At 35.7% G+C, this 19,087-nt stretch overlaps 1 protein-coding gene across 2 annotated transcripts in view; it reads right to left on the bottom strand.

Moving 5' to 3' along the window:
• Window positions 1-4,936: 4,936 nt before the first annotated feature.
• The window catches only part of khdrbs3 (KH domain containing, RNA binding, signal transduction associated 3), a 145,855-nt gene continuing 131,704 nt past the window's right edge, over window positions 4,937-19,087 (bottom strand). The window contains exons 9-11 of one of the 2 annotated variants that reach the window (XM_051872712.1): window positions 18,546-18,667; window positions 16,172-16,232; window positions 4,937-8,305 (exon numbers count right to left, since the gene is read on the bottom strand). In XM_051872712.1, coding sequence (XP_051728672.1) covers window positions 18,576-18,667 — 92 coding nt within the window. In that variant the 3' untranslated portion in view covers window positions 4,937-8,305; window positions 16,172-16,232; window positions 18,546-18,575. Of the gene's footprint in view, window positions 8,306-16,171; window positions 16,233-16,604; window positions 18,668-19,087 lie in introns of both variants that reach the window. The other variant, XM_051872711.1, reaches the window with a different exon arrangement.

Raw genomic sequence — 19,087 nt, 5'->3', positions numbered from 1 at the left:
TAACATTCTGTATAAAATGGGTAGGTTTAGGTTCGGGATGGGGTTTAGGGATCTTACATTTATCTACAAAACGATAAAAGGGAAATTATACATATATCTTTAAGACATGATAAGATTCGTAAATATTTTACGTTTTTTCGCTGTAAAAACGTAAGTATTTTTACGTTTTAGTGCCATAATTACGTCAATATTGTACGTTTTAGCACCTTTCTAAACGTACAAAAATGTACGTTTTGTGTCTTTGAAAGTTACGTATTAATACCTACGTATTAACAATGAGACCAGGCTGGACATTTAGATTGCTTGAGTTATTGTTACTAATTTAGACATCTATCCATGTTGTATTTCCATGAATGCATATGCAGTTAACCCTTTTCACGGACTGTGATGACGCGTTTTAACGGTCATCAGCATAGTAAATCTTGCAAAGTTATCAATCTCTCTATATTTTTTCCTCTTTTTGAAAAAAATATATTTAATGTATTCTCTCATTCACCGCCATAGAATTGACCCTTTTCACAGACTGTGATGACGCGTTTTAACGGTCATCAATATCGTAAATCCTGCAAAGTTTTTTATATTTTCATTTTTTAAAAAACGTATGTACATTTATAACTCTATACTTAGTATTCTATTACCTTTGCATCAAATGACAAAAAACTAGTTAACACTGCTGTGAGGGTGTTTCTAATACAGCTGCTATGGGAGTGACGGTAAAAATTTCATCTTGCTCTCTTCTGACTGCCGTTATCAATTGCTCTCTATTTTTATTCCTCTTTTTTAAAGTTGTGAAAACACTATTGTGGAGTTTTTCTTTTGCTATTTGAGCAAATGGAAACAAAAAAAATATATTTAATGTATTCTCTCATTCACCGCTATAGAATTTTACCCAACTATGACGACTTCAAGAAACCCGGAAATGTGAAAAGGGTCTATTTTACCCAAGGATCTGTTAGGAAAGAAAGATTAAAATGAATAAACAAAAATAGAGAAACCTAGCCACACATTAAGCCCAAACAGATTCCAAAGTATCTGTGTATGTGTCTTATTCTCTGCTTTGACTACTTTAGTTTCTCTGAGGTCTAGGCTATTTGAATCATGCAACGTGGTTTAACGTGAGACCATTAATCTCCTTTTAAATTTAACTTTACAAATGACCTGCGTCATCACCAATAGCTTTAGATGAAACGTCATTGGAAAATCAAGACAGAAAGTTCATGTCATTTCCTGATAAGTTCACAGTGAGGATGTTGTAAATCCCGGCAAACCGTGAAACAAACTTTGACCTCTCATCCTGTTTCTATATCTTTCACCTCTTTCTTTAAGACGAGGAAGACGAACAGAATGAAGTAGTAGTGGGAGAAATTAAATGTCAGTATGCCCATGTCTCTAAATCCTCTGTGCCAAATGTCAAAGAAAACGAGAGAGAGGCAGACAGATTATCTAGCAGTCACTCCCGTCAATTTCCTGGTTCACCCTAAATGGTGTATTGTGACATAACTGGAAAACTGAGCTAATTATTTACTAATTATTCAAATGTCTACATTTAAGCCGGGGAAGGAGAACATATTTTATAAAGATTTGGTGAGACAGTTCAAAATATTTCATTATTTTCTTATAAACATTATATTTTTTTATGATTGTATGCTACATCATGTCAACCCACGTACACAGCACATGTACATCTGCAAGATGTCTGTTAAAAAATCATCTGGAAAAGCATCTGCTGCATACAAACGTCTATAAGGTGTCAGTTTTACCAACATTCCAAATTATAAACATCTTAAAGACATCTTCTAAACGTCTATTTGACATCTGACAGGAAACGTCCTATAGCAAACACTAAAAAATACATCTTCCAGATGTAAACACACACATCAAATATACATCTCTGAGATGTATGTGTGTTATCAGGGAAAAGTTTTAAACACAACAAGTTTATTATTTATTATATTTACTATTATTATTGCATATTTATGGAAGATCAGGGAACACAAATGATCAAAGACAGAACGTTTTTTGAAGGCATTCTCTTTTCATGTATTTTTTTTTTTTTATATTTCATTGCATATGCAAAAAAAAAAAAAACATTTATTCTGATGATATTTCAAACACTTTCCTTCTTCTGATAAGTAAATAAGGAGTAGTAACTCATGAGGGACTGTCAGCCCATATGCTTCAAAATGATTCATTCTCTGAAGTTACACTTCAAGCTTGTTTCACTGTGATGAAATTGAACAAAGAGGAAGGGAGACAGAAAGAGACCACCAGATGGACTTCTTTTACTTTAGTCTAAGAATTGAAGACACTGGGAGAAACTTCCTACAAAAACAAAAATTTCACGAACAGAAATAAATATTAGCATACAGAAGCAGCAGAGAAACATACAATATTGAATCAGATGGATGGATGGATGGATGGATGGATGGATGGATAGATAGATAGATAGATAGATGATAGAATTTTTTGAGTCATTAAAAACAAATATCTCCTTATTTTTGGCCATTGTTTGTTTTTTCTGTTTATCTATATAGTATATCTATATAGTATATATTTGACTTGACCAATTGTCAACCCCTCAATAGGACAACAAGTAAAAAAAAAAAAAGAATATCTAGGCTAGGGGGAAAAGGTCTCTAACATGATTTAATAGAATTATGCAAATTATCATAATTATTCTTATGAAACCAGTCCCATCTCCATAATTGCGACACCTTTTAAAAGCTGTGTGTTTAGGCCTTACCAAACACAAGGCTAATTACGCAATGACTAAAACCAGTGGTATTACAGATGACGAGGCCATGACTCAGCCCTGATCCTGACCTCTGACTGAAACAGAGGACGGGCCACTGGCTAAATGTGCGTATGCACCACTGCACCTGCCCTAAAACCCTGTGAAAAATAGGCTCTCTGCCAGGAAACCAACTTCAAACACTCAACCAAAGGTTTATTGATCTTTGTGGATTGCAGCCTCTTAGGAACATAAAGAATCTTAAGGTAATCACAGAGGTTTAATAAAGAAGAAAAGCAAGAGACACTTTGAGTTAATTATCAAATAAAAGTCAAGTGTGAGATACATAAATGTAATGAAAAAGCTGGCTAGGTAATTAAAAAAAGCTGTGCGTACTATTGCACAGCATAGAAAATGAATTTAGTTCCAGCCACTATAAAAAATAGACACATCAATGTCATTTCAAATATTCTTTTGAGATCCACAGGTGAATTAGTGCCATATGTACATGAAGTCTTGTACATAAGACAAAGCAGAAAAACATGAAATATTCCAAAGAACCTGTTGCACCCAGGGCCTAAAACTAACTTTTTGCCACATCTGCCAATGGCTGATGACTTAAGAAAATTGATAAATATTTTTTTATCAGCCATGAAACGGTTTCTGCAAAAACAGACAGTTATGATAGTATATTCTGAGTATAGTATATTCTAAATTCTAATTCAGTCAAGAGCAGTGAGTGATTTTTCTTTGTCTTTTGTTGTTTGATTAACATTAAGGACACAGACGGCAGCAGGTTTATTAGGCTGCTGTCACTTTAAGAGATGCACGGATCCAATATACTGATACACGTGTTTTCTTTCTCAACTGCTTATGTTCACTTAAGACATAACTGACTATGTTTACGAGGATACTCGCCAATACTTGCATTTTCAAGCACAAGAAGATACAAAAGAGTCCAATTCAGTGTCCACACACTGTCCAAGACTCAGCACGCATGTAACCCTTCCTGTTTGAACCACCCGCTCTAAGCGGGACTCAAACCCTGGTCCGCCGGCATGGTAGTTGTGCACTCTAACAAGGAGGCTAGTGTATGTTACGTATGCACAAGTGCGAGCACGAGTGATAAGTTGCTGGCTGCAGTTCACCTAATGATCACCGGTGGTGCTAATAACAAGGGTGTCTGAATTCTACATTTAGTCCCTTTAAATTACACCCAATCTTCATGGAAGTTCAAGAACACCATTTGTGTAACTAGAAGAATAGAATAGAATAGAATAGAATAGAATAGAATAGAATAGAATAGAATGAGATCTTCAGAGTTGTTTCCTGATAAATATTTGATTGATTGGGACACTTTTTGCCATTGAGATGACTGGGAAAAAGTGTCCCAATCAACCTGAATTCCCCCTGTGTAGAAATAAATCCGGAAGATCATATCCACTTAAAGTTAGCATGAAATAGCATTTACAACAAATTTCACTTGCATAATGTGACATAATTCTAAGTGAACCAAAACACTGAACAAGAAAATAAGTTTGGGTGGGACTTGATTTTATCCAGCGGGAATTGATTGGATGAATGTAAATAGAGTCACTTTTGATTTCATGCTGACTTTATCTGCGGGATGTTATACTGTATGTGGGCTGTTGGCATGTGGATGTGTGCTCTGTGCACCCAAAGATTCTCAAATTCACTTTTCAATGTTTTATGAGACCACATAAAACCATTAACAGGTTGAGAGGTGTACACATCCACTGTATCGGTTTCAGAAGAAGTAAAGAACATCCACACTGATCAATGGAAACCAGAGGAAGAGTAAAATGAGCCCGTGTTTATGGTTATACGTGAACATGCAGTAAAACATACTATAGATTCCCCATGTGATCGTCGGCAACAACACTTAAGTGAATCTGATCAATATGATTTTCATAGAGTGTACAGTATTTGTTTCATATGCGGGTCCAGCTCCAAACTAAAGAAAAAACACATTTCTGAATGATTCAATAAATGGCAAAAATAAATAAAAAGCTCAGAAAAAAATCCTCAAATGCCCATCATATGCTTCAAATACATAAAATATGCCATTTGCTTACATGATGCAGATACCATAACAACAAGTATTTTACTATTAATAAATTCAATTAGAATATCTAATGTGTATAATATCATGACGATTCTATGAATATATAATGACTCATTAAAGAAATTCAGAAGTGTAGATTTTATTTACAGTTAGCAAAAAATATAAAACAATTTCCCAAAACACAGTGAATAAAATATAATCAGACTAGGACAGGTATGGGTTACATTTACATTGTCAACAGTAATGACTTCAGTCCACTGAGCTGAAGATCTGAGGAGAGACGGTCGCTGTCCGTGGTGCTGAAAGACTAAGACTGTACAGCAGCACAACACTGAACATGAAAATAAGTTGGGCGGGGCTTGATTTTATCCGGCAGGAACTGATTGGATGGTGAATGTAAATAAGGTCAATTTTGACTTTAACTGCAGGATGTTATAAATATGTGAGCTGTTGGCATGTGGATGTGCTCTGTGCACCCAACTACAAGAGTATGGGTACCAAAAAAAAAAAAAATTAAATAAATATATATATATTTATATCACCAAGGGTGCTTCTCAATACTCAAATATTTCCTCGCTTCCTTGCTCCTTCGTCCTCCAGCTCGTGACCCGGAAACTGATCGAACTCAGCCATCTGGAAGGGCATCTCAATTCTCTAATTGCACCGTGAAGAGGCAAGGAACGAGGGAGTCATGAGCAAGGATACACAGGTGTATCCTTCCCTCACATCTTAAGGGGGTGGAGTTAAGATGCGAGAAAAGGAAGTGAAACAAGGATGCACAAATAAGAAAGCACCCCAAGAAATGATCAAACACAATCAACACCAGACAAAGAACTGGGACAAACAAAGGGCTATGTATACACAGGTGAAAATAAGTAACATGACAACCATTTAACAAAAAATGACAAATTCATAATAAAAGTCCATAGAAACATGACAGAATCAGTGGCTGTGTTTCCATCCAAAGTTGTGAATTTAACTAATGCGCAAAATTGGAATATCGCATAAAGCATTTGTAAATAAAGCACTGTTTCCATCCAATGAGCCGAAGAGAACAAAATCATCACTTCCTGATAAACTGGCGCTAAATATCACTTGGAAACATGGAAGTTGCTGCAGTAGGAGAAGCCACTGTATTAGTGCTGTCAAAATTAATGCGTTAATGCATGCGATTAATTTTTCCAGTATATCGCGTTTAAAATATTTAACGCAATTAACGCAGCATCCGTTTTTTTCTGTCATCTTTTAGCTAGTGTTATATGATCACGCTGTCATTCATTCAAGTGCTATTAAACCATTCAAGCGCGATAAGGCGCAAAAAAGAACTTAAATCTGAGTTTAAATTTGAGTTCTCTTTCGCACTTAAATGGACAAAAACACACAAAAGTATGCCAAAATGCCCTCAAAAGAGAATGCCTTCAAAATTGTCGAGTATTCTCGAAAGCACAGTCTTAAATGAGTTGAAGTCTGTAAAGAGTTGGAGGACATCGGGTGTGTGTCAGATCTTAAAGTGACAGCAGCCTAATAAACCTGCTGCTGTGATGTCTGTCATCAGTGTTAATCAAAAGACAAAGAGAAAATCACTCGCTGCTCTTGACTGAATCACTTTTGCAGCTTTAATAAGGATTAATCTATATTTCATTTATAATTTATGCAGTGAAGTCTGTGAAGTGTTTGGTAACTTTATTCAATTTCTGTATATTTCCTACCTGTTGTATCAAATATTTAAAATATACTGTCTTTATGTTGTTTCTACATTCATTTGGAGATTAGATGTGAATTTATTACAATATAAAAATATATTAAAAACTTTAATGTTAGATGTGATTAATCGCGATTAATTTTTTTTTTTTTTTTTTTAACCAATTGACAGCACTACACTGTATATAATAAATTACTTGCCCCTCAGAGCTTGTAGACAAAACGCAATAAATACATAGAGGTCTGCTGTTTTGGGAACACAGTCGTGTAAGATAGTTCTGGGAGGTAATTATACTGAACCACTTTGACGGCAGATTTTAGTCGGGCATTTCAGATGCTGTGCAACGAGATCAGTCTGCTGGTTGGTCCAGGTACCTTCCCATTGCAAAGTCACATGTCTTTTTTGATGCGCATCAAGGGTTTTATTCAGTAAATTTGTTTCCATCGAAGTTTATGCGCATTTTTTTTTATTGGATAAAAAGTTTATCCGACTCAATTGAGTACATATGTTTTTTTATACACAGTTTTAGAATTTCTATGCACTTTGGCGTTTTCATCCAGGGTTCTTTTTTTATGCGATATCCCAAAATGTGCATAAAAACAGGTGTATGGAAACATAGCTAGTGTCATCTACAACCCTAGAAAGCATGACAGTCATAAATCTTGAAGCTGCAACTGTGGCAAGAAAGTGACACAAAATTTTGTCTTCACTTTATTTTTATTTCTTCACATCGCCCTAATGAAATTTACTTGGTCCGAAGTACATTTTAGTCACTAAACATGTGATAGCTGTATAATTTCAATGTAGTTGCAAATGTTCTTCTTGTAAAGGAAAAAAAATATATAAAAATAAATAAAAAATAATTTTATTGCACAAAAAATTACATATAATAATAATATAATGACATTTATAACAACAACAACAATAATATTTAATGATACATTTAAATATTTTTGAATTATATATAAATATATAGAATTTATATATATATATATATATATATATATATGATTATTTGTATGTGGTGGGGACAGTAAAAATTATAACTACTGGCTTGAATGGGCCAGCAGAAAAAAAAAAAATCCTTGTTATAGAGCCCTGATAAATATTACACGAGGTAATGGGAAGCCAGATACTGAGATTAAGGTCCCTTTATTAGGATGAATTCATTTGACATCCTCATAATGAACTTAACACAAAAAAGGCATACTATCTCATTTTCCATTTTTGTGTGATAAACGTAGCCTATATATTCAGTCTGTCTCTCCCATTCACATACCGTAGACTATCTTTCTCTGTCTGGCTCCGGTGAGAAGAGTAAATTCCTGTCTTAATGTGTTAGCACATGACACATGCCCCCATTAACCATAAGTCTGTCTGCAGACAGAAGTGGGTTCACCCTCAGTGCAGCCTGCTGCAAAATGCATGTAGGAGCGTATAGAGCGCCTCTGAGCCAGCTGTGAAAGCACCATTTCCCCAGCACGGCCTCCCCTGAGGACCGGAGAGCACCATTTCCTGAGCGAGAGAAGGCTGGACCGCTCGTCTGGTGGTTATTGGCACATTAACGCTCTTAGTGTGCCGCTTTGTGACCTAGTAGAGGTTCAGAAGCCTTTTCCAGAAAGTTCCAGTAGAAATTGAGTCTTCCCCGAGGAGTGTCATGCTCCTCCGTGGGCCACAAGGGACTTTTTAAGTCTGCTCATTGTGGTTTTCTTGCTGAGTACAAGCTCTCTACGATAGCGTCCGTGCAGTTTTAGTCTTCATGATCAGATGATGCGGCCAAACCTCCCTAAAACAAGAGAAAAACAAGAAAAACATCAAAGTTAAATCAAACAAAGAAAAACCAAATGGCGAATAAACTTTTTAGCCCTATTCGGATGGGACTAGTTTTTCAGGGGGACGTTAGAGAAATTTGTGTTTCACAGACGTACTTTGTGTGTACCAAGTGTGTGTTTTTCTCACATAACCTCAGAAAAAAATCAAGAGCAAATTACCTACTGTTTTTCGGCAAACTCCGTGGTCCTCTGAGAAATCTAATCCCGTTCAAACGAGAATGTCTGTGATAGCTGATGTTCTATTATCTGTTTCTCCTCGTGTGTTTTTGACCTACCTGAGCTACTGTTTGCGCACCAATCTTTGGCATGCTTTAATTTCGTTTCAATAAGGACGGTATCTGTCGAAAAAAACATTATTAAATAAAACAAAATTAAAAAATATAGCCAAATCGTGGAAACTGCGAAGACTGTCCATTTTAATATCAGTGTCAGGTAAGAGTAAGATACTGATGCACGCACAGCAGATGACCTTCTGTAATGTCCACATCTACACTCACACCTCTGTAATAAACACGGTCCCATCCCGTCTGAATCGGTACATGAAATTACAGATACTAAGTGATAAGAATTGTAACTCAAACATCGTTTAGGAAACTATTCCCGTCAGAATAGGGCTTTTGACCCATGTAAAAGAGTACACCCACAAGACTCCAGAAACCAATACGCTGATCTGGAGAGCCTATAATGTAACATCATAAACTGGGGTTCTCTGGGGTCCGTCTCTTAGCCAGGGGCTCCCTAAGATGATGGATTTTTACACTTACTTTTCCATTGGCCTAGATTTCATAAGTATATTTTACATTTGTTTTCTATTTAAGCATCTTCAGTATAGAGATCTCAGTCTTAAATTATATTAGAAAAAAAGTAGCATCTGAAAATATTCAAATATTTGAAAAACACAGAACATTGCACACTTAATACTATATTATTTAATTTTTTCACTGTTGCTGCAATGGTACCAGGAATTTAGCAAATTAAATAAAACAAAGAAATAAAAGAAATTAAATTAAATAAATAAATACATAATAAAATTCCAATAAAATTAATTCAGTAATTAAAATTGTTTTATTAAAATGGATTTCAAACAAAATTTATCCAACAAAAAATCTTTAAAATATTAAAGTTATTTAAAAAATAAAAATATTAAAATAAATAAATTTGGAACAAACTAATAAATTTTTTTTAACACAATAAAACAGAAATAAAAAAACATTCAAATATTACAAATGAATTACAAACATTAAAAATTTTAAAAATATTACAAATTAAAAATAAATACAATTTAATAATAACACAAACCACTTTAATACATTGTATTAAAGTTCATTTCAAAGCAGATGTAGCCGAAACAGGCCTGTACAGCAGCACATTCAACTGAGAAGCACCCTTGGAGTTCATGGTAGGCCTGTCTTGAAAGGTTTACGAAGCTAAAAATCAATTTCTTTATGGAGAAAATGTGTCGGGTTTTAAGCGTCTGAGTATGCTATCAAAAAGAGCGTAGGTATTTTTCTCTGTGATTTTTGTTTACTCATTTCTTGTGTACGTATGACCAGGATGTAATCTGGAAAAAAACATTTATGCAGCTGTTTCTCTGGTCTATCTTCTTTTATATGGAGATAAACACTACCGTTTCATCATTTCTCTAGCATGCTACATTTGTAGTGGTGAGGGGGAGGGGAAAGTGGGAACCAAAAAAGTTTGAGATACCCTTGAAAAACAACAACAACAACAAAAAAACAGTTCTTGATGAAATAGTTCTTTGCTGAATGTGAAACTCTAAAGAACCTTACTTTTAGACAAAAGTAATAACATAAAACACCTTTTCGTGACCTGCAGCTTTTCTGTTGATTTACTAAACTGATCAGTTTCAGCTGAGAATAGATGCGACCGTACTTGCATAGGACAATACATGGATTAGTGCATCCCAAATCATTGTATGAATGTATGAAGTATATGTATGAAGTGTTTCTCTATGCCGATAATGTTGGATCACAGCAAGTCTTCGTCTCAGATGTTACAGCCACAGACTGCATAAATCACACAAAATGGGAAATACAGACGTTGGGAGTTTCAAAGTCATCATCTGATTGATTTAATTCTACAGGATTTCTGAGAGACGTTCTTTAACGGTCCACCTGGAAACAAAGCCGTCGTGAAGCCAAACCCCCTCATGGAAGAAGAAAGCTGCGGTAAAAAGTATGTGAAGTTTGCGGTGTCATTGTTGCAGTAAATTTTAGTAGATGCACGCTGGTCAGTTATTGTAGGGACATCAGGCCCTATCATACACCCAGTGTAATGCGACGCCAGGTGCGACACAAGTGTTTCAACCCGCCACAGTTATCATTTTCACGTCCAGCACCCACGTTGTTTAAATAGCAAATGCACTCATGCCCATCTGTTCACCCATGGGCATGCTGAAAACGAGGTGTGTTCAGGTGCATTGTTGGCGTGTTGCTATTTTGAGGCAACTGAAAACAACTGCGCCATTGACGAACAAAAACCTGGTCTAAAGTCAATATTATGTCGGCCACCATATCGGTATTGGCCAATATATGTTCATTTTTAATGCTATCGTTATCTGCCTGATAAGAAAATTTTGCCGATATATTAAAGCCTATAAATAATGGATTATTTCCTTCAGCTGAGACACTTCAGATGCACACTGTCCACCATTATGGTTTTGAATTGCTTGAAATATGATTGAAATCACTTTAAAAAGGAAAATACAGTTAAGCGCAACATATAGCGCAAGTCTGTCATATATGCTACATAATATTATAATGAAAACATTATAATTGTGTGCTTGAGACATGGCTTTTAATGGTAAGACTTTTGTTGGCTCTCAAAAAGTATATAAAAATTTTGATTTAGGTTTATTGGCCAATATATCAGTTATCAGCTTTCAAATATAAAAAAATATCGGTTATCGGTATCGGCCAAACTTTTTCATATCAGTGCATCCCTATATTTGACCAATTGTGGCAAAACACACATGTATTTAAACCGACTCATCAGGTTGAGGGTGTCTATATTCTGCCATGTAAGTAGCAATCCGCCATGGTGCAAGCGCACCTGGCTTTTAAAGGGAATAGGAGATGACACTCTGATTGGTTTATTGAACGTTACGCCCAAAACACACCCATTACTCATTAAGAGACCAGTTACAACCCTTTTGGACCATTTTTTCCGTCGTTAAACTAGCAAAAGTGGATTTAGACACTTCAGTGGATGCGCTTCAGACCATGCGCTTAGATCGTTAAAATAGAGCCCGACTTTACATTTTCACACCCCTAAACATGACAACGAACTGTGATTGGCTGCTTTACATGTCAGTCAGACTGCCTCTAGGCAGTCCTTGGCCATGAAAGCTGCGATGGAGTCCAGACCTTCTGCCATCAGTCTGAAGGTCTGGTTACGCGAGACTAGATCACGAGTGGCAGGGCGTCGAGGCAGAGGGTGGCACTCAGTGCAGTAATCAGCCACGGAGAGCAGTTGCACTGATAGGATTACTCTATGAGATCTCTACCCGTCTCTCCTCTCCCGACGGCTCAGCTCTTTATCCTCTCATGCCGTGGAAGCTCTTGTTTGACAGTCGCTGGAGGAAAGCCTGTCTGCTCTCTCGAGGCAGGGATTTAACAGCAAAAGCACTTAATAGAACTCTTGCTTTCTTCATCACTGTCAGACGACTTCAGTTAGTTTACACATTAAACCCCTCATTTGTGTTTAAATGCCTCATAATATCACAATAATACTGGAAACCACCTAGAGAGTATTTAAAAGGAAGGAATAAGTGTTTGCGTTCCCTGAAAGGCAGATTACGCTAGATATTCCTGCAAAAGAGTGTCATTATTTGTTGTAAGGGTGTTTACACAGATCTGTTTCCAACCGAGTACAGCATGACTCTAAACAGCATCCTAACTGAAATGGTGCCTCATAAGGGACTGATTTGGAATGCATTTTTAAATTTTTGCATTTAATTTTTTTTTTTTTTTTTTTTTTGCTTTTTTAATTACCAAAGTATAAACCCATGTAAATTAATTAATTATTTTGCTATTATTTGAACTTACAAACACTCTTTTATACCAGTGGCAATTAGAATATTTAATTGGATTAATTAATTGTAAGCATCTTAGGTGGTTGTTTTTAATTTGCTGATTATGATTATGTGTATAACTTTTGTGTTTTATGAGATGCCAAAAGGAAAAAAGTTCAGTCAATTAATCAGTCAATAAATAAATACATAAAAATTATATATTTAACAGTTTAAATAGAACACACACAATTCAAACTGTGAAAAAATTAATATAAATGAAATGAATATATATATATATATATAGTGCCCTCCACAATTATTGGCACCCTTAGTAAATATGAGCAAAGGCGGCTGTGAAAATAAATCTGCATTGTTTATCCTTTTGATCTTTCATTCAAAAAATTCAAAAAATTATAACCTATCATTGAAGTAAAACAAATGAAAATGGGGGGAAAAGCTCATTATGAAATAAATGTTTTTCTCTAGTTCATGTTGGCCACAATTATTGGCACCCAATTATTGCAACGTCCTTTTCCCAAGATAACAGCTCTAAGTCTTCTTCTAAAATGCCTAATGAGTTTGGAGAACACCTGACAAGATATTCAAGACCATTCCTTCATACAGAATCTCTCCAGATCCTTCAGATTCCCAGCTTCATGTTGGTTCTTCTTCTCTTCAGTTCACTCCACTCATTTTCTATAAGATTCAGGTCAGGGAACTGGGATAGCCATAGCAGAAGCTTGAGACTCAAGACTCAACTAATCTCTGCAATTCTCCAGCTGTGATCCTTGGAGAGTCTTTGTCCACTCAAACTTTCCTCCTCACCGCGCATTAGGACGATTTAGACACTCATCCTCTTCCAGGCAGATTTGTAACATCTTTAGTTGATTGGAACTTTTTAATTATTGCCCTGATGGTGGAAATGGGGATTTTCAATGCGTTAGCTTTTTTCTTATAGCCATTTTCTATGTTGTGAAGCTCAACAATCTTTTGCTGCACATCAGAACTATATTCTTTGGTTTTTCTCATTGTGTTGAATGATTAAGGGAATTTGGCCTTTGTGTTTCCTCATGTTTATACTCATGTGGAACAGGAAGTTATGGCTGGACAATTTCATGCTCCTAGTCACCCTGGTGTGCTAAAAAATGTAAATATGAATGGGAATATACTTCAGAGATATTTTACTCATAAGGATTTCTAGGAGTGCCAATAATTGTGGCCAACATGTATTGGAGAAAAACATTTATTTCATAATGTGAGTTTCCCCCCACTTTCAATTGTTTTACTTCGATGAAAGGTTATAATTTTTTGAAATTTTTGAATGAAAGAGCAAAAGGATAAACAATGCAGATTTATTTTCACGGCCGCCTTTGCTCATATTTACTAAGGGTGCCAATATTTGTGGAGGGCACTGTATGTATATATATATATATATATATATATATATATATATATATATTTATTTATTTTTTCATTTCATTTATATTAATTTAACAGTTCAAATAATACCCAATCAGTCAAAAATGATAAAATAAAATTATAAAAATTACATACACACACACACACACACACAAATATATATATATATATATATATATATATATATATATATATATATATACACACAGTGTGTACGGAAAGTATTCAGACCCCCTTACATTTTTCACTGATTTTGCTAAAATCATTTAAGTTCATTTTTTTTTCCTCATTAATGTACACACAGCACCCCATATTGACAGAAAAACACAGAATTGTTGATATTTTTGCAGATTTATTAAAAAAGAAAAACTGAAATATCACATGGTCCTAAGTATTCAGACCCTTTGCTCAGTATTTAGTAGAAGCACCCTTTTGATCTAATACAGCCATGAGTCTTTTTGGGAAAGATGCAACAAGTTTTTCACACCTGGATTTGGGGATCCTCTGCCATTCCTCCTTGCAGATCCTCTCCAGTTCTGTCAGGTTGGATGGTAAATGTTGGTGGACAGCCATTTTTAGGTCTCTCCAGAGATGCTCAATTGGGTTTAAGTCAGGGCTCTGGCTGGGCCATTCAAGAACAGTCACGGAGTTGTTGTGAAGCCACTCCTTCGTTATTTTAGCTGTGTGCTTAGAGTTATTGTCTTGTTGGAAGGTAAACCTTCGGCCCAGTCTGAGGTCCTGAGCACTCTGGAGAAGGTTTTCGTCCAGGATATCCCTGTACTTGGCCGCATTCATCTTTCCCTCGATTGCAACCAGTCGTCCTGTCCCTGCAGCTGAAAAACACCCCCACAGCATGATGCTGCCACCACCATGCTTCACTGTTGGGACTGTATTGGACAGGTGATGAGCAGTGCCTGGTTTTCTCCACACATACCGCTTAGAATTAAGGCCAAAAAGTTCTATCTTGGTCTCATCAGACCAGAGAATCTTATTTCTCACCATCTTGGAGTCCTCCATGCGCGCTTTCATGTGTCTTGCACTGAGGAGAGGCTTCCGTCGGGCCACTCTGCCATAAAGCCCCGACTGGTGGAGGGCTGCAGTGATGGTTGACTTTCTACAACTTTCTCCCATCTCCCGACTGCATCTCTGGAGCTCAGCCACAGTGATCTTTGGGTTCTTCTTTACCTCTCTCACCAAGGCTCTTCTCCCCCGATAGCTCAGTTTGGCCGGACGGCCAGCTCTAGGAAGGGTTCTGGTCGTCCCAAACGTCTTCCATTTAAGGATTATGGAGGCCACTGTGCTCTTAGGAACCTTAAGTGCAGCAGAATTTTTTTTGTAACCTTGGCCAGATCTGTGCCTTGCCACAATTCTGTCTCTGAGCTCTTCAGGCAGTTCCTTTGACCTCGTGATTCTCATTTGCTCTGACATGCACTGTGAGCTGTAAGGTCTTATATAGACAGGTGTGTGGCTTTCCTAATCAAGTCCAATCAGTATAATCAAACACAGCTGGACTCAAATGAAGGTGTAGAACCATCTCAAGGATGATCAGAAGAAATGGACAGCACCTGAGTTAAATATAGGAGTGTCACAGCAAAGGGTCTGAATACTTAGGAAAATGTGATATTTCAGTTTTTCTTTTTTAATAAATCTGCAAAAATGTCAACAATTCTGTGTTTTTCTGTCAATATGGGGTGCTGTGTGTACATTAATGAGGAAAAAAAATGAACTTAAATGATTTTAGCAAATGGCTGCAATATAACAAAGAGTGAAAAATTTAAGGGGGTCTGAATATTTTTCGTACCCACTGTATATATATATATATACAAATGTCAGATAACACTTAAGCAAAACATGGTCAGGTCAAAGTGTCTGAATAATTTTTGGTCCCAAATGGTTATCAATTTTACTGGTAGTCCACTGTATGTCGAATTTTTGGGTATGTCACAGTTTACTTTATTTTGCTATCCTCACTTACATAAATGAACTATAGCATCCTGCACCCACTAGTAAAAAAATATCAAAAATATAAAAAATGTCTGAATAATTTTTGGTTTGACTATATATATATATATATATATATATATATATATTATTCCAATCGTTGGGTATATTTGTATTTGGGTATAATTGTATTGGGTATAATTGTATTTTATAATCAATCAATCAATCAATCAACCAACCAATCAATCAAGTCAATCAATCAATTGATCGATCAATCAGTCAAATAAATAAATAAATAATTATATTTTTAACCGTTTGAATAGTGTATGTGTATATATACTCTATTCAAACTGTTAAATATATATATGCATTTCATTTATATTCATTTAACAGTTAAAATATGAATTTTTCAAAACATCAAGCTCACCCCAAACAATCTGAGAAGAGCTTCAGTGGCGTTTCATGGCTTCAGGCTCAGCTATCGCAATCTGAAAAAGAAAAGAAAAACATTAAAACTGATAAAAAACAAAACCAACAAAACACAAACAAACACAAGTTTACCATAAATCTGCAATGGTTTACAAAGCTTATAGTATGATAATATTAAACATTCATTTATTTAAAGCTATACCACACATACAAATATATAAGTTTAGCTCCTTCTTAAAAATAATTGGTGATAATAATGATTTGTTAAAGCAATATTACAGCTATTTATTAATCTTTTTACAATTTTACTTCTAATTTAAGTTCCTCAGCAAAACGTAAGCCAAGAAAAGCTTTAAATGAACAGGTTTGTTTTTGTTTTATCCAGTTTAAGGGCTAGTTTAGATGAGATTAGATTGTGACGGGTTGTTTACCTTGTAGAACGAAGGCCTGTAAATACAGCTACCGCCATCCTCATCAGCTCTGAGGTCAGCTGGGGTCATTTAGAGGTCATGTGGGGGCGGGCTGTTTAGTGGACTATAGAGACGGTCATGTGACCAGAAGGGGGAAGAAAGAGCAAAAACAGCAAGCAGAAATCCCCAAAAAGAACCAAGGTCAAAAAGCCACTGCTTACATTATTGAATCTTAGAATATGAAAGACAATATGTGGAATTAGTTTCCATGTGCAACTGATGCAATAGTACCGTCTTGGAAAAATTATGGAAAGGAGTATGATTAAAGATATATTAGTGAATAATTAACTTCTATGAGGAAGTTGCTTTCATATGCTTTACCACAGAAGAGCCTCATGTGTTTTCAAGTAGAAAGAATTATAACAGATAATAAGGCTGGTTTATAATTGCAAATTTATTTCAAGCTGCTGGGTACGGTATATTACAGATGAATTTAATTGTGCTGGTTGCAATTAAATTTAATTCTACAGAGGTAATTCTTGTCAAAATAGTTACATGCATCAGATTAATTTTGGGAGAAAAAAAAATACTAGAACAAAACTTTTTGGTTTATTTTCACTTTTATGTGGGCTTAAAGGTTTTTGTTCTCATAACGTACTCTACACTTTTTTATGATAATACACATCAGATGTTAGTTTAGATTATGAAGTTTTACCAAAGTAAACAAGGACAAAATGTGCTCTCAAACACAGTGATAATTTTGCTTTCAAAAAGTTTATTTTATAATCAACTGAGACGAGAATTAAAGGGCTTACACAAGCTTACAAATATTATAGCTCTTAACAGAAAAGTATTAAACTGCCACCACCAGTACCACAATAATTTTCATTACTATCACCTTTTAAACTTCAGCATACATTTGATTAGACTTTTAATAGTTTTATAAAACAGTACTAGTTAAACTTCAGTATTTGGTTTAGAAATGACCAGTAACACTTTGCTGTGCACTTGAAATGCATTACAACAAGGTTTAAAGGATACACAATGTGCCAAAAACTGCTGGATTCCCTTTAAATTTCATAGACTTTCACAAGTGATGCTTTTCTTTTGTTTTTAAATGCTCTGTCACTATTTTTAACCCATCCACGCTATATAACATACTAATGGACTAACCAACATTAGTGCCGGATAAAGGATTATATGTGCTATAATGGATTAGAATTGCACAGGAAAGTGTGCAGAAACATCATTACCTTGATGTATTTATTGAAGGAATCTATCATATATCAAACTGAACTGGGGATTTTAGCCACAATCGTGTTACTGTGAATTTCAGTCGGATTAATAGTCAAAAACTGTTGATTTAGACGCTCCTGAGAAGGTCTGAAAGTAGATCGCTCACTAGGAGAAAACACCTATCACCACAGAGCTCATTAAAGGGTTTAAACGCTCAACACAAAAACCAGACAAAACTACGCAGGCTTTTCTCATCGCAACTGAAACTGCACACAGTTTTTTACGACATGCTCCTATAAGCCCTTTAACGCTGAAGAACTTTCCATTTAGAAAAGAGAAAAGAAGAAAAACAACAGTTGCACTGACTTTTTTTCTACTTAATTTTCATTAGAGGTCAAATTTACAAGGGACACATTGAAGCTGATCACCCATCAAAAAAAAGTATCTACAAAAACTGACCTGCTAAATCTAAACATCGTACACCTGATATAACTCCGCCCCTAACTGCTAGTGCCCGCCTCCTTCCGACATAAGTGAGTCTATTTGAATTCTGATTGGTTTTCCGATTTAAACTACATAATCCAGTGATCCGTAATATTCCGTTTGCGGGGGTCGTCCATGTCAGTTCAACAGACATAATTTTACCCATCAACCTCTTTCTATTTTTGTCGTTTTGGTTGATTTTATTTGCAAAAAAGGAAATAGAGTCCATAGAAAATCCATTACTTGGGAGGGCACACGAAGGACTGTAGCAGGTCAGAACCGGGAATAAGGCTGCTCTCTGTACACTCCTTTGCTTGTCCTTGCTGGTGGCGCCTTGTTGCGGTTGTTTGTCCATTCCTCCGGGCCTGAAGAGGGACACAAAGAGCAGAGGTCAGGAAGTTCATTAGTGAAACACAGTCCTTTAGGCCTTGTTAGAATGCTTTAATTCAAGCATTCTGTAGCGAAACATGCTCATAAGACACGTTGCTGTGTGCGTCACAGACTAACATCGACATGTTTGCGTCAAAAACAAATGTATTTTGTTGAATTAAATCAGTTTGTGTGATGATTGTTTAAACTGCATGGTCAAATACAGCATGTAAACAGACAATGAAACATACGTGTGCAGAAAGAAAAATAACAATACTGACACGATAACACACATCAAAATGTGTGTAAAAAAAATTTTATAAAACGATAATTTACATTTTAATGGACTACTTTAATTTCCAACTACGATGTGAAAAAGGCTTTACAGAATAAACAAGTGAAAATATTACCAGTGT

Source organism: Ctenopharyngodon idella, chromosome 19 (genome assembly GCF_019924925.1).
Source record: "Ctenopharyngodon idella isolate HZGC_01 chromosome 19, HZGC01, whole genome shotgun sequence".
Taxonomy (NCBI): domain Eukaryota; kingdom Metazoa; phylum Chordata; class Actinopteri; order Cypriniformes; family Xenocyprididae; genus Ctenopharyngodon; species Ctenopharyngodon idella.
The sequence above is the reverse complement of the archived record's forward strand: the minus strand, read 5'-3'. Positions and strand labels throughout refer to the sequence as shown.